The sequence below is a fragment of the Oryzias melastigma genome, linkage group LG13 (genome assembly GCF_002922805.2).
Source record: "Oryzias melastigma strain HK-1 linkage group LG13, ASM292280v2, whole genome shotgun sequence".
Taxonomy (NCBI): Eukaryota; Metazoa; Chordata; class Actinopteri; order Beloniformes; family Adrianichthyidae; genus Oryzias; species Oryzias melastigma.
Window position 1 is genome coordinate 14610826 of NC_050524.1, and position 15535 is coordinate 14626360.

Consider the following 15535-nt stretch of genomic DNA (forward strand, 5'->3'; position numbering starts at 1 on the left):
TCTGTTACCCTGCTACACTGGACCTTAATTGACAATGACAATCGATGGCTGGAGGATTGGGCTGGAAGGATCATAGGGGAGTGAATGCGTGATTAGGCGACGGGAAGTGGGGTGATATCAGCAGGCAGGACTGCTGCTGTCAACTCTCCGGGGTGATTTCATTGTAGTATCACACAGAGCACAGCGGCACAGAACTACTGAAATACTGATTTACATGAATGTGTGTATTTATATCACCAACGCAAAATGAATAGTTTATTATGTCATGTTGCAGATTAGTTAATAGTAGCTGAGAATGAACAGATTTTATTGCTACAATTTTATAACGTATATGATCTGTGGACACACTGGGTGTATTATTTTGTTGACTATTATACATTTCAGGGCCAATCTTTATTTTTTTTTAATTTTATTATTAGTGTGTATTCATTTTTTTCAGAAAGAACAAAAGAGAAACAAAAAGTAAAGTATAGGCAACAAAAGTTGCTTGATGTTTATTATTATCAATGTCAGATGTAAATGTGTATCAAAGAAATGATTTTTCATTCACAACAAACATCTGTACAAACTTACATGTAGCCAAAACTCTACAATCCCACATGTCCATGCAGACCTCAACTTCAGTTTATATAATTCAAATAAATAGAGAATAAATATTTTCTAAAGAATTCCAAATCTGATCCCCACCCATACAATCAAGAAAGTGACAGAACATTTTATGAAAAATATTACAAATTGTGCAAAAATATTCCTTTGTATCAATATGCAAAGATCCACCAAGCATCAACGCTTCCATCTATCTGTGTGGATTACTAACATGAAACTTGATCTTCATTTTTTCTTTGTGGATTATGTCGGGACAAAACCTTAATACTTTTGTCTCCTAGAATTCATCCAGAAGTGTCTCTTTTCTGCAATGACTGACCTAAAAGAAAATGGCAAAAATTGGGTTGTAAACAAATGAAGAAAAGTTTGACTTCTGCTACTAATGCGCTAAAACCAACTATTGTTCTAACCAATGTGCTCGGGTTAATTATGACAGCTATCTTGAGCATTATTATGTGCTACAGTTTTGTCTCCTAATTGTTTTTATTTTAAATCCAACCAAGAGTCCATGAAATGAAAATGTTCAGTTACTGTTGTCTGTACGTAAATAAGCATTGAAATGTCAGAACTCTTTTTATTTTCAAATGCTTTTGCACAAAAGGTCATCCAACTGTTGACAAGCTGTAATCGGAGGTTTGAGTCAAAGGTTGTTTCTCGCCTGTGAGACACGTGACGTTCTGTGTTGGATGACAAAGTGTCAGAGAATGCCCACTGCTCTTGTGAGTCTGAAAAAGGAGTTCAGTTGTGTAACTGTTTGGGGTCGATGTTGTGTGGGGCTTGTTCTTTGTGGTAGGCAGGTTCGGTCTAGACTATTTAAATAATGATTGTCATTTTTAGGCAAAATTAAAATTTTCCAGGACAAAGTTTGTGCAGAGTGGCAATAGTTCATAAGAAATTTGCCTGTGAATAGTGGGCGAGACTGATTGCACAAGTGTAAGCCTCAACTGATATCCCATGATCCCTTTGTTTACACTCTCTTGCTAGCTTATAGCCACTTAAAACCCAAACCAACCAACAAATTTTCACTCCCAAGTCATCACATATAGACAAGTGGTTAAGGACCCCTCTGAGTCTCTTTTTTGGCAATTTGGGTCTCCGCAATTTTTTTGATGTGCTGACTGTTCCCATTAAATCACAGGTCCCGAACTTCCGGTCCGCAAACCAAAACCATTCCAGTACCAGGACGGGGAGTGCACCAGTACCCAAACACAGTACCGATACCCTAACCTGATACCGGTTTATGTCCAGTACTGCATCCAGGCCTGGTTCGCACCAAGTACTGCCTCTAGTATCGGTTCTGGTCCACTACCGCGTCTGGTACCCCATCTGGTACCGTGTCCGGTCACGGGTTATGGTTCGGGTACCGGCACTGGGTTTGGGTACCAGTACTGGATATATCCCAAGAACCACTCCACATCCGATACCACGTCTGGTACCGCATACCAAGGGTTGCGGACCCTTGATTTTGAGAACAGTCAGCACATCAAAAGACTACAAGTTGGGGACACCTGAAACATCCAAAAGGGACGCCGAGGGCCCCTTAATCAAACGTCAATCTGTGACGAGTTGGGAGTGAGAATGTGTTGACATAACATTAGCGATGCAACAAAAGTGGCGAGAAATATTGGAGCTATCCCGTCGTACAAATTTGCCCAGATGCAGGTACAATTAGTAAAAAATTAAGCTGTTAACTCTTTATCTACCAGTATAGAGATTGTACAAAGAAGGTTGAGATGTGACCATTAGAAAATGCCTTACCTTGGGTTCCAACGATATAAAGTCAATTCCATTGCCATTTTTCCGCGGTATATTTAACCATTTTGGAACCGGATGACATTAGTAAGCAGTCAAAGTCTGTCTGAGTCATCGTTTTTATGGGAACCACTCTCCTTAATCAGGAGTGAGTTTTTTGGAAAGCCACGCCCCTACCACTTAAAGCGGCTCAGGGAGAATCTGCCAATCAAACATTTTGAACATTCAAGGTGCAGGCCAGCAGGGACCACACACTCGTATTGACGCATCTGATTGGCCAGGTCATAACTTGAATAACTTGCAATAAAGAAACTATATCATGGAAAAGAAAAAGGTTTAGCATGAACAAGTTAAAAAGGGTTATAGTTAGCCCTCGGTTAGACAGAATGACTGTGTAATCGCTGTTTTTTTTTTTTTTTTTCAAAATGGAATTTTGGCTTTCTGGGACCAGCGAGTACTTTCCATGCCGTGGATGTTTCGGAATGGAATGGAGCAAGGAGACTTATTCCCGTTGATTTCAGTTTCTTTGTCCCGCCTCTTGTAACAGCATAATTTGATCTACTCCCAAATTCATCCCAATTTGAATCAAAAACAGGTTAAAGCTTAAATTCTAGTATATATGTACTCCAAACTACAAGAACGTGTTCAAAACACCAAAAACATGGCTTTCATTGGAGTGGGTATTTAACTAATCAATTTAATTAAAAAATAAAGTGTTTTCAATCATTTACTCTTTTTTAAAGCTAATTATTTTCATGCTTAATGTTTAAAAAAAAAATTATTTATTTGTGTACTTCAGAATGTCCAAATAGAATAGCCAGATTGTAATATTTTGGATTAAATGGAAGAGAGACACCTAAATGTCTTGTTCTTTTTTGAAGTTTTTTTTTTTTTTTTTTAATTGCAACATAAGTGATAAACCTTTCCTGATTATTCAAATGTAGCCATCCCTTCTAGTGTTTTTCCAAACTGTTCAGATTTCCCTCACACGCGCTCAGGTTCATTGCGGTTGTCTTTAAAGCGCTGGATTACAGGCATTGAATTGCTCTTAAAAATAGAATCTTAGTCATTTCTGAGCAGCAGTTGTGTTGATAACAGTCTCTTGGCAACATGCAGGCTGGAGACCACCGTCATGGGGCTCGAGAGTCAAATCTTCTTCCTTCCATTCTTCACATAAGTGGTTGATGATGGTGCACCTGAAAAAGTTTGCGCGGTGTCCTCCCTCGCTCTGGCGGCGCGGCGTGTGGGGTCAGCGGGTGCAGAAGGCTGGGCTTCACTTGTCGTCCCTCCTCAGAGCTGCAGGCTGCGACAGAGAGGACCTGTGCCAGCTGAGGAGCGCATGCCTGCCGCGCGTTTAGGCGTCAAGTCGACTTTCCAAAGACAAAATAACCAAAATCAGTGCAAAAAATAATACATTTGAAGAAGTAAAAGGTCGCTCGTTTCTTGGAGGCTATTTATTCTCCGGCTGACGTTGGGGGGCGAGAGCGCGCCGGCTGGTCATCGCTCTGTGTCTGTGCGCCGCGGAGGATAGAGGCAGCGCTGACCTGCTGGGATTTTCAGCACCTGCATGTGCTGCTGCTCCTCTGTGGACAGGCAGACCTCCACACTCAGAGGATGACTGCTGGGGATTGTCCACCAGCTCCCTGCACTCGTTTTTCCGGCGAAGCTCGCCTCCCTGCCGCCCACCTTTAGACCATCTTTTTTGGAGGACTGGACAGCATCAGCCTTGTGTAGCAGCTGGGATTCTCTCCTTTTTACGTGACCATGTCTTGATGTGGAAGAGAAGCTTCAAAGATGATGACAGTGAGTATTAGTGAATGGATGAGATGTTCAGCTCTTGTGGGTTCTATTCAGGCAAAAAAGCGACTTGAATTTGGATTTTGATAGCAGTTCTGGAGGTGAGTTTGTGGAACAGAGTGAAATTGGGCGTTTCAGTAACTGCTGGGACATCAGGTTCCTCCTGGGACTTTTTGGAAACATGACATCATTTTTTTTAATCAGCAGATGACTGTGCAAAGTGATTAAATGACGCATCTCTGTGTCCATTTGAATCAAGAGGACAGATTCGGTTTGCAGTCATGCAACTGTCACGCATGCAGAAATGCCACGCGCAGACTGGGCGTATGCGATGGTTTACACACAGAATAGTCTGAGGACCTCCACCTATCAGAGCCGGAACCCTGACTGACTGCAGGGTCTGTGCAGCCGGCGATTCGCCTGCATTTTCTGGTCCAAATCCTGCCCGCCTGCGCAGACCGTCTGCGCCTTCGTTTAATCCCACAGGGGATCAGCTCCAGCCTGGCGTCTTACAGCCCTCCTCCTTCTTCTTTCTCCAAACTCAACGCTTTAAACGATTACATTATTGTTAATCATGTGACCATCGCGTAGAATGTCTGCACAGATTCCGGAAGCGGCTGGGCAAATCGGGATTCCGCCTATAGGGAAGGAAGGAAGGGATTTGGTGACCGAGATTTTGAAAGGCGATCGCAGCGCTTGAATTTTCCCGACAGACAGACAGACAGTCCGTACTTTAGAGCCGGGCTGACCAAACCAAACCATGCCAGGCTGGTGCGCGCAGCGTGGAGGCTGCTGATCACACGCTGTTCCGGAGGCGCGCTCCATGAGCACCTCGGTAAGGTTGCTTTCATGCGTAAATAGGTCTATTTATGTTTGAGAGGTTCATGTAATCCGACTGTATGCGTGTGTGTGCGCGCGTGCGGGTGTGTTGTTGTCGGTGGGGATGTGGGAGGGGGCTGCTCTGTAAAAATAGGTTGGTGTAACATGCCCTCAGATGCCCCCTCTCCTTACAGATTTCTGGAATCTTGCATGTTTTTTTTTTTTCTTTTTTTTTGCACTCGGTTCTGATGGAGACCCCTCCAGCAGAGGTCACACCTTTGCTGCTTTTGTGGCTCCCTTTGAATATCTGTCAGCCTCATCTCTGCAGCAGCTTCACTTTTCTGGTTGCAGAAATGCAAGTTCCTCAGTGGCTTTGCATTTCTACACCACATCAGCACTTTTCCATACAGTCTCCAAGATGCTGCGCAGCATCCCTCTCTCCTGAGGACGGTCCTCCACTGTCCTTTTCAGAAGGAGTCTGCACTTTAAAGAAAAAAGCATCATCACACTGGATTTCATTTCATGATTTGTTTTGGCCTTTTGACTTAAAACAAATCAAAATTAGTGGTATTTTTGTGGTCAATTCGAGAAGTCTTCATAATTAAGCATTCCAGAGTGGATCATAATGAGGCCACAAAAGAATGTGTGGGTAATTTTTCTTCTTTCCTTTGAGAACTGTTTGGGTTTGCCCCACTTTTCATTAAAAAAGAGAAAAATCAGGTGGATAAGAGACATTTTTGTTGTTCCTGTGGGAGAAGGCCTGAGGACATGTCTGGACTCACCTGTTTGTGTCTATGCTTAGTGAGTTGTGTTAACATGTGACACACGCAGCTCTCATAACACCCTATTTAGTCCCTGTGGTGTTGTGTACATGTAACAGTGGGTTCCAACACATTCAGCCACACAGACTCCACCCTGACTGTGTCAAACGTTGCACAAGTCTTTCCAACCACCCAGACGCGCGCATGCCGGAGTCCTGAACTAATGCGACAGCAGCAAATTTATCTGTTTACATAGTCTGGAAGGAGTGGGGAGCAGCACAGTAGTCGGTGAGATGACTGTGAAACCAAAGAGGCAACAAAAGTGCAGAAAGGAAGTTCCTGCGGGTCAGGAAGTCCTTTGCGGTTGCATCAAACCACAACATTTGTGCAACTAATCCAAGCTTCCCTTATTGTCTTTTGATCTTCCTCTTTTTCTTTTTTTAACAGCAGTCCTCCATCAGCCTGTTAACTTTCTTGCTCTCTGTTCCCCTTCCTGCAGGATTATCGGGAGGATGGCATGGATCTGGGAAGCGATGCATCCAGCCGCTCCAGCTCAGAGTCCAACTCCAACAAGGTCACGCCTTGCTCCCCATCTCTCGACCTGGCCAATCTAGAGGACTACAAATCCTCCCCCTCTCCCGATTTGGGCACCTTAGAGGATTATGAGGAAGACGAGGACTACCAGGAGTACAAGAAGAAGGTGATAGAAGAGTGGGAGAGTGAGTACGGAGAGGATGACGGCTCCCCCCAGCCCGCCGGTCAAGAGAAAAGCAGCAGGGAGAGCGTCGTGAGCGTCGACAGCCTCGATGACGACTACAGGAAGGCGGTGAACAGCCGCAGCCTCGCCGAAGAATTCCAGGATGTGAAGAGTGCCCCGCCCCAGCCCGCTTTGGGTGGACGCACGGCCACTTCAGTAGCAGCCGTCCCAGAGGAACTGAAACAGAACGGCAACCTGATTTTGCCCCGGAGCCACCAGCTCCACTCCCCCGGCACACCCCTGGGGGGCACGGGGATTCCCAAACACAGGCACCGCAGCTCCACTCAAGGCAGGGGGAGCCGCAGCACCAGTGGGGGTGGTGGAGGAGGAGGATGTTTGGGGACTGGGGGGCTGACAGGAGGCTACAAAGAGGAGGAGGAGGATGGGGCAGAGGAAGAGCCTCTCCCCACCATGGACTGGGCTGCCCTGGAGAGACACCTGGCCGGTCTGCAGTGCAGAGAGCAGGAGAACCAAAACCTCAACCACAACCAGAACCACAGCATGGGCAAGATCAGCTACACCTCAGTGAGTGTTCACAGTTTCATTTATTTATTTTGATATCGAGCTTTTCCTCCTGCTCCTTCTCATGGTGCTCTGATGGACAGCTGTAATCCAGCAGTTATCTGTGTCATCCTGGAAAAAAACAAGGTTAGCTTAGCTGGAGTAAAGAAGACGGATTAGTTTGCTAATGTAGCTCTAAGCTTTGTGACCCATGACTATCACAGGAGCTCACACAGCTGGAGGGAAGCGGAGGCTGGAGGGAATGCAGCCACTTAGCAACAACAACACAAGCAGGAAGTCTCATTTGGGTTCAATCAGACAAGCAGAGCTGACAGTTTAGGTAGCTCTCTAAATTATTCTTCCCTAAATTTAGTCTTATCGGCACTCATGCCGTCTCCAAACAGTCTTACTTAAATTGTGCTTTTAAGAAATAATGGAGAATTACTGATTTAGCCTTATTTTGGGGGAGATTTCTGCTTTTTGTGCTCATGTGATGTTTGTGCCAGAAGAGGTCAGTGTTGCATTGATGTTGTGCATAAAGAAGAGCTTGTCAAACTAGCTAACTGTGTCAAAAATGTAAGTTTTTCCTTTGCGTATCTATAAATATTTTAAGTTTATGAACAATCTGCAATCAGTCAATCATCTGCATTTATCTGCAGCTTTAACGCTCTCTCTCTGAGTCAAGTGAAGAAGGCTGGATTGGAGTTCTCTGCATTGATATGCAAGCGCAGAGTCCCTTTTCCTCAGTGCACACACACAATAGCTGCGGCCGCTGCTATTGTGTGTGTTTTGTGTGTTGTTTGCCGGTCCTGGAGGCCCCGCTCTGTCTCCCTGAGGCACGTCAGGAATGCAGCAGGAGGAGAAGTGGGGGGGTGAGAGGAAGGAAAAGGACAGAAATGGCTGGCGTGTTGGTGTCATTCCTCATTACCTGCCCTCCTTCCTGAAGGAGGAGATGCCTCCTTCTGTGCTTCAGACCAGGGGAAATCTGTTCACTGAAGCCCCTCGGGCTGTGATAGAAATGACTTGGGGGGGTAGGAAGTAAAAAGGAATATAAAGTTATACATATGCTTCTCAACATGTATCCGTCCCTGCTCTCTGCAGGTGCATGGCATGTGCTAGTGCTCAGTGCTCAGTGGCGGATGACGATAATGCCAAGACATCCATGTGACTCCAGAAGTCCAGAAAGCTAGCTACTTTCATGTTTTCTGCTAATTAGAGCAGAACAACAGTCATTCGGAAATTCTGAACATAATCCCACAAGATCTTTCCACTTTAAGCCTGTCTTAGCCATTTTTTTTTCTGGACTTGGCAGACAGTCTGGAGGACAGGGTGCTTTTAAAATGATGTTAAATATTTAGACATCTGGTCAGGCCAGTGGGACGGCAAGTGGGTTCATGTACAGATTAGTGTTTCTGTCTGGGAGGCTATGTTGCACAGATATTTACACATTGTCCTTTGTTGGTGATTTATAAGGTTAAATTGTTTGCAAGCCTTCTTAATAAAATGTTTAATCTGTAATGAGTTAATTTAACCCTAAGCAGTTAACTTATTGCTTATTTTTTTATATATTTTGCAAGGGTGTGGTCCTCTGCTGCTGTAAAGTCAGCCTGCAGGCAGTGCGTGTGCAGGCAGAGCGACCTCTTGGTAATTTTTTTTCTAATAAACTCAGAGGGCACGTGGCTGAGGGGGCTCCACAGGGACCTCCAGCTCACCAGAGGTAACACAACCTCTATTAAGCTCCACACTGACTGCAGAGAGGTGAACAACAATATTATTCTTCCTGTCCATCTTTGGGTTCAAGAAAAACATGAGATGTGGCCAGCCCACATGTATGATTGTCAATATTTCTGTGCATTTTCCAAAGCAACCACTAGAGCAAAATGAAATCTGTGCCTCCGGGCTACTTCTTTTTCAATCTAAGAGTTCACAAGCGCAGACTGAGTTGCATGATTTAAAAGGGGAAAAAAAGCCCACGGGGAAACAGGTTTTAAAGATAGTCTTGTGCTGAGACCTGCAGCACTAATTTCACTTTAAAAGCACAGAAAATTTGTTGTTGGTGCACAGACTACTTCAGAAGAGCAGACAGCTACACAGGTAAAATAAAGCAACGCATTGTATTGTTTCACCTTCTGTGTTGCATTTTGCACATTAAAACTCATAATATAGTGTGTACAATAAATAAAAAAGAATGTTTCAACACCAAAAAAGTTTTTTTTTTCCATCCACCTGAGCAACAACCATGTTTTGAATGTGAAGGATCACAACAACATGAATGCAAGCACACACAATCACTAAAAAGTATATTATTTAGCTAATTATATTACTTATATATTTACACTTTGGCCAAAGGAAAGTAGTTCCAACCAGGTATAATTATGTAAATGTCATGCACACAATAGATGAAACCAGTACCTGCATTTGTGAATACTGAGATTTTAGCAAATAAACTGGGTCAGTAGATTAGATTAAAAATTGTTTATTTCAAGCAATCAGAAAAAAATAATTAATGTGCAGTAAAAAACATAGAAGTTTACATCTATAAAGATATGCCAAAGACAGGATAACTAGACATTAAGAGATTGCCTAAAGGAGAGTGGAAGGAAGCAAACTTGTATAATCCCACCCTGGCTCGACCATACCATCTCCTGTACGAGTATTATCATGATCCAGTTCTTAACTTAAGATCAGATATTTATATCTTTCCAACATAGATTTAAGTTATTAAGAACCATCAAATAGCAATAAATCACATGACAGTATCACACAGCTACACAGTAGGGCTGTGCATTGGCAACAGTCTGGCGATACAATATTCAATATAGCCACTCAGATAAAAATTGTGTTTTTAACGTGTTCTTGTGGCATTTTTCCTATGACGGAGGACATATACGAAGAAAATTCAGCTCAAAATTGTATTTCTGAGTATTTCTTTATTGAAGAATAAAGACTAAAAATTACAATTTGAATAATTTCTCCTGCCGCTCTGCAGAAACTATGTCACAAGCAATTTGATTTTTGACTAAAACTGTCATAACCACTCGGATGGCTTTTAAAGTAGATTAAAAAATGATCAAAGTGGGACTTTTAAGTCTTTCAGTTGAATATTCTGAAAAGTTAACTGGAAAGCTGCTACAGATGGGCAGCACTGGATCCATGCTTGTGCAACAGTTACATGAACTGTATTTAAAGTTAGTTTAAAAAATGCTGCTATTTGATTCAAAAATAACATAATTAAAAACGTCTTCTGTTAAGGCAGGTCTGTCTTTTACCAGTTCTCAGTGGAATATCTTGGTTTAACAAAGTTCACAGAATAAACAGTAGAAAGAGAGAAAGGCAAACCAGGCTGTCCAAATATGGAGCCCTGAACGCCTGTAGAAACTCAAAGAAAAGAAGCGAAGATTAAAACTAAAACCAAGGCAGGCGGAGGTTTCTGTTTGTCTGCCTCTACAGGCGCGTTCGGCAGCTGAACTGTGTTTGCCACGTCTTCTAACAACCTAACTGCTACTTTCACCCAGAATATAGACCGTAAGGGGAGAGAGGGCGCGGTGGGAAACGGGAGAAATTGCAGGGTTTGAGTTGACTTGAGCACAGATGTGGAGGATAGAAATGGCTTTAAAGCCACGAGCAGTAAGAGGTCAACATTGATTTAGGTTGTGAATGAGAAGAACAAAGCGGGATGGCCTCAAATGTGCAGCTGTAGAGAGGTGAGAGGAGGAGCATACGATTAAAACTGTGGTTTCTACATAAATGACGGCGAGTTGACAATGAAAAATAAACAGCAGACATAGTAGGGCATGAATGCGGGCTCCGGGGGGTGGAGGATGGGCTTCAGCCAGGTGTGAGCAGCTCCTGCTGAGGATCCAGAGTCTGGATCAGCCCCACGCTGCTGCTCCATGTGTGTGTGTTTATACGAGTGTGTGTCTAAACCAGCTGAAACACGCCCGGTCCTCTGCACGCCAATCCTCACACACACTCTCCTTACACAAACCCGCTACACTGCCGTCTGAGTCTCTGGAAGTCCACGCACGTGCAAGAACTCACCTCAGCAAATCAAATGAAAGGAAATCCCTGTCATCTGCCAGCGCTCTGTATGCCTACAAAAGTTGTCTCTTTTTCTTTTTAAGTTTTTTCATCTTTTGGAATATTTTCATTTTTCGCCTAACCTTGGATTCCTCACAGCAAGCTGGGCATTTGACTCAGGTAAAGAGGAATAACTGATTTACAAACTGCGCTTTGGACTGCAGCTTCTCAGATGAACGCATGCAGTGAAAACAGATGCTAGACAGAGTTTGACAAGTGGTTTTATACTGAATTACTGAAAGCAGTGCTTTCTTTGATTTCGTCTCTTAAACCCAGTCCAATAAAAAAATATGTTATTGGTGTTTTTAACATTTTCTTGTAGTGTTTTTCTCATGAAGGAGGACATATGTAAAGAAAATTAAGATTAAAATTCCATTTCTAAGAACATATTTTTTTAACGTGTTATGGAATTGATGCAGCGGAAAAAAAACTGTAGCAATGACATACAGTTGTGCTCATAATTTTACACACCCAGAAAGAAATTATGATTTCTTGGTCACTTTTCATAGATTAGGAATGAAAACACTCATAATTAGTGGTTGACTGAAGCCATTTACTGTCAAGAAAATTCTCTTTACCCTTTTAAAATCATAATGACAACAGAAACTTCCCAAACTGACCCTGTTCAAAAGTTTACACACTTTGGTGACTTTGTTCTGAAAACTGATCCAAAAGAGTTTGAGTGGCAGCTTAAGGTAACCCCCCTCACCTGTAACTCATTTGCCTGTATATGTGTGCACAAAAAGTCTTGGAGTTTTTGGGCTCCAAACAGACTCTTGTATCCCTCACACTGACATTTCTGAATCCTTAGTTATGGGGAAAGCTTGTGAAAAGATCTACAGGAAAAGGTAACTGTCAGTCAGCAGGGTTCAAACTTTGATTAGGACGTGGCTTACTCCTCTCCCACAGCTCCACCCAAAAATCAGAGGTAAATTTCTGATTAACTCCTGCTACTCTATAGAAACCATATCCTAGAAAACGACAGATTTTTTATTTTCATTTAAAAATGGCGTAATGATAATTAATAGATCTCTGGGAACACTTTTACAACAAATCAGAAGATGATTGGAGCAGAACTTTAACATTATAACTGTTTTCCTTAAATTGTGTGTCTGGTCTGACCCTTTAACCCAAAAGTTTCTGATCATTCTCATGTGTTCTCTTGTATTTGTTTGCTTTCATTTTCTTCAAAGAGAAGATGAATTCATTCAAACATGTCATGCGTGTAATCACCTTCATACAAGCTGATCTACAGCTGTTTTCCTTTAACCTCGAGGGGCCGAGCTTGTGTCTTAACGCTGAGTTTTAGGAACCAGCCAAAACAAAGACCGGCCGATTACATTGATGTGTTGACTCTGAATGACTAACGTCTGCCTTTGACGGTCTCTTACCTCGCACAATAAAGAAAAAGATCAGTCGGATAGGAAACAGCTGGTAGCAAAAACATTCTGGAGGTTTTTTTTTGCAAAATAAGATTAAAAAGAACAAACAGCATGACGACAGACAGAATGAGTACGATCTGCAATTTACATGCTTGAAAGGACAGCCTTTAGTCTGTAATCTCTCGACATGCTTGTTAAACTTAAGTCTCTGCATGGTGTACCAGAGTCTAAAGATATCCAGGTTGGTCAGTTGTTGAGGTGTTTGGTTACAGGAGAGCCCAATGGGTTCCAGTCCCTGACATCTGGTTGAAAACATCAAGGCATTACAACAGTTTGTTTTGACCTGCCCTACAGTGTTTAGTCTACAGTTTGCACCCTACACATGCTCACCCGATGTCCTTCTCAGGTCACCTCTGTGTCAGAACCTGCAGTGTCTGAGAAAAGGATAGAGGGAGTTTAGTTTGAGTCTCAATTCAGGGGACACAAGTGACCCAGACCTAATAGATTTCCAGCTGTTGAGGATGTTTGGGACTAGGCAGGATCGTATTTTCCAGATAATTTCTCAAGCTTTTTCACAAAACACAAAAGGAGACAAAAAAATATACACACCTTTGCATTCCCTGAATCTGGTCTTCTGAAAGCTCACTGCCAGCAGCTGATCTCAACCTGCATCTTGTATTAAGCCTCATTTTCATTTGTTTTTTTTACTCGATTTGCCATTATTCAGCTCGGCTTTGTTCATTTTTCCATTACACTCGAGTACCACATCAACGTGGGGAGGCTTATTTAGCAAAGGGGGCAAAACGCAATCATCCACTGCTGCCTCCCGCTGTTTCCAACAATGCGTCAGGGCCTAGGCCACTGGTCCACTCGTTGATGCTTGTAAATCCACCCTGACTCGGCTCGGTTGGTAATGCAGGCAAGGAGGCACCTATACTCTTGGGATAGTTGATTGTTTGACCCTCCAAACTTCACGCTGACTTACTCTCAGTCTTCCCTGTCTGATCATGGATTTTCCTTGTTTCATGGTGGCTGACAGTAAGGGGCTGTACATAATCTCAAGGGACTGCATTCTTAACCAACATTCTGTAGCTTTGGGTCAAGCCGGTCGATATTTAATACAAGTGATGCAATAAAAAAGAAAAAAATCACACCAGTCCAAAGATCTGGACTATAATGAGATCAAATGTTCTTTACTATGACCTCATTCTTTCTATAGTCACTGTGTTAGATTTTTTTTTAAAAGAAATGGAAATAAATAATACTAAGGTTTATTAATTTATTGTGTCCGTTACAATAGGGTTGTAGGGGGGAATCGATTAGGCGATATATTGCAATTTTTCATTTGAGCCTTTTTAAGCCGCTCTACTAAACCAAAACACCAACAAGATCCCGCGAGAACCATCTTGTGTTTGTTAGGAGTCAGAGCTCTGTCTCCCCCTCTGGTCACCAGCGGAACAGTCTCCAGAGTACTGACTGCACTTCATCTCCAACAACCCCAACACACACTTCCTGGATGTCACTCAGCTGACCCTCATTTGCCAATCACCCACAGGACACTTAAGCACTACACAGAGCCTCACTCAGTACGAAGTATTGTTTGTGCCACCCTGCCTGCATTACTAAGCGTTTCCATCTGAAGCTGACCCTGCTTCTTCTCTGATTGGCTGCGACCTGCCCTGACCTTTTGCCTGGATCCCTACAACTTTTGTCTCCTCTTGGATGCTCCCATGCTCGTGATTGACCTCTGCCTGTCTGATACTGATTAAGCTTTGTGGACCTCTAGCTGTGCTTAGTTCCTGCCTGAACTAATAAATGTGGAACCATCTGTCTGCCCATTTATGACAGTGTTAAATGTTCTCTCAGCCTCGTGGTTTTTGTTTTTCTAAGGCATGTACTTCTTCGTTTTTACTTAGGATGGTTACTAAACTAAATCTTTGTACCACGTTGCTGCCAGTGTCACATAAAACGCAAATTGTGGTCCTTCGAAGCGGGAAAAAAATGCTCGGAGCTTCAGCTTAATAAATGTAGGAAAAATTGTTCTGGTTTAGTTAGTCTTGGGATTCATCACAATATGTATCGCGTTGTGAGACGTGTACCGCGATACGTATCGTATTGCCAGACTTTTGCCAAAACAGACCCCTAAGTTACAGTGTTCTTTGGAGGGAAACTGTCTAAATTGTTCACATCTGATCTGATGAACATTGTCTGCCTTGTTATTTTACTACATTGTGCTGATGAGGATTAATGGTAGTTGAAGTCAACACCGTTTAGTTTGGTGGTTGATTGTGAAATCACAAAGCTGAGGATAAGAGCTGTAGCCTACAGCTTCACATTCCACCACTGACTGATCATTCTGATATGAAGACACTTGCAGAAAAACACACCTTTATTTAGTTTTAGCCACTCTTGTCTTAAGCAATGTCTCAAAGGGGTGAATAAAAGTCAACCTGGATAAAAGTCAGTATTTTTTATGTCTTTCCCTCCATAGAAATCAGACGTTTTATTGTATTTTACTACAATGTTAGTAAACCTTCACCTTTTTCCTCTTTTCCAAATTCCTTTGCTTACAGACGTGCCCTAAATCCTTACGTCCCGTCCCACTGCTGCTCTCAGCTAATTGTTTTCTTCCTCAAGCTGTCAGTAGGCATTATACCCTAATGTACTAACACAGCCAAAATACAGCAGGAGGCAATTTTCTCCACTCCACCCGCCTCCCTTCTTCCACCCTGTAAAAAAAACTATCCAAGAAGGGGGACGGGCTGTGAGTGGCAGAGCGTGCTGTGGAGGAAATTGGGATTTATGTGGCTCAGAGAAGCGGCCCCAAATGTTATATAGGTTTGAGCCAGTGTGATGTACTGCGAAGAAAAAAAAACATACAGTGCACACGCTCGGTGTCTTGGTGCAAGTGAGACCAAAGGAAAAAGTTCCTCTCAAAAAAATGGAGAGACAGTTTATTTTTCCTCAGCAGTGAAGGATTTCAAACTTTATTGTCCCGGACGCTGCCAGACGAAAAAAGGTGGAGTCAAGCGCATACAGCGTTTGTGTGCTTACATGGATGCTTGTTTTGGTTGAGCTGA

General features: G+C 42.9%; 1 protein-coding gene across 1 annotated transcript in view; it reads left to right on the top strand.

Moving 5' to 3' along the window:
* The window catches only part of schip1 (schwannomin interacting protein 1), a gene marked incomplete in the record, with an annotated part of 244738 nt that overhangs the window by 197036 nt on the left and 32167 nt on the right, over positions 1-15535 (top strand). Inside the window, 1 exon segment of the mRNA XM_024277237.2 lies at positions 6235-7017. Coding sequence (XP_024133005.1) covers positions 6235-7017 — 783 coding nt within the window.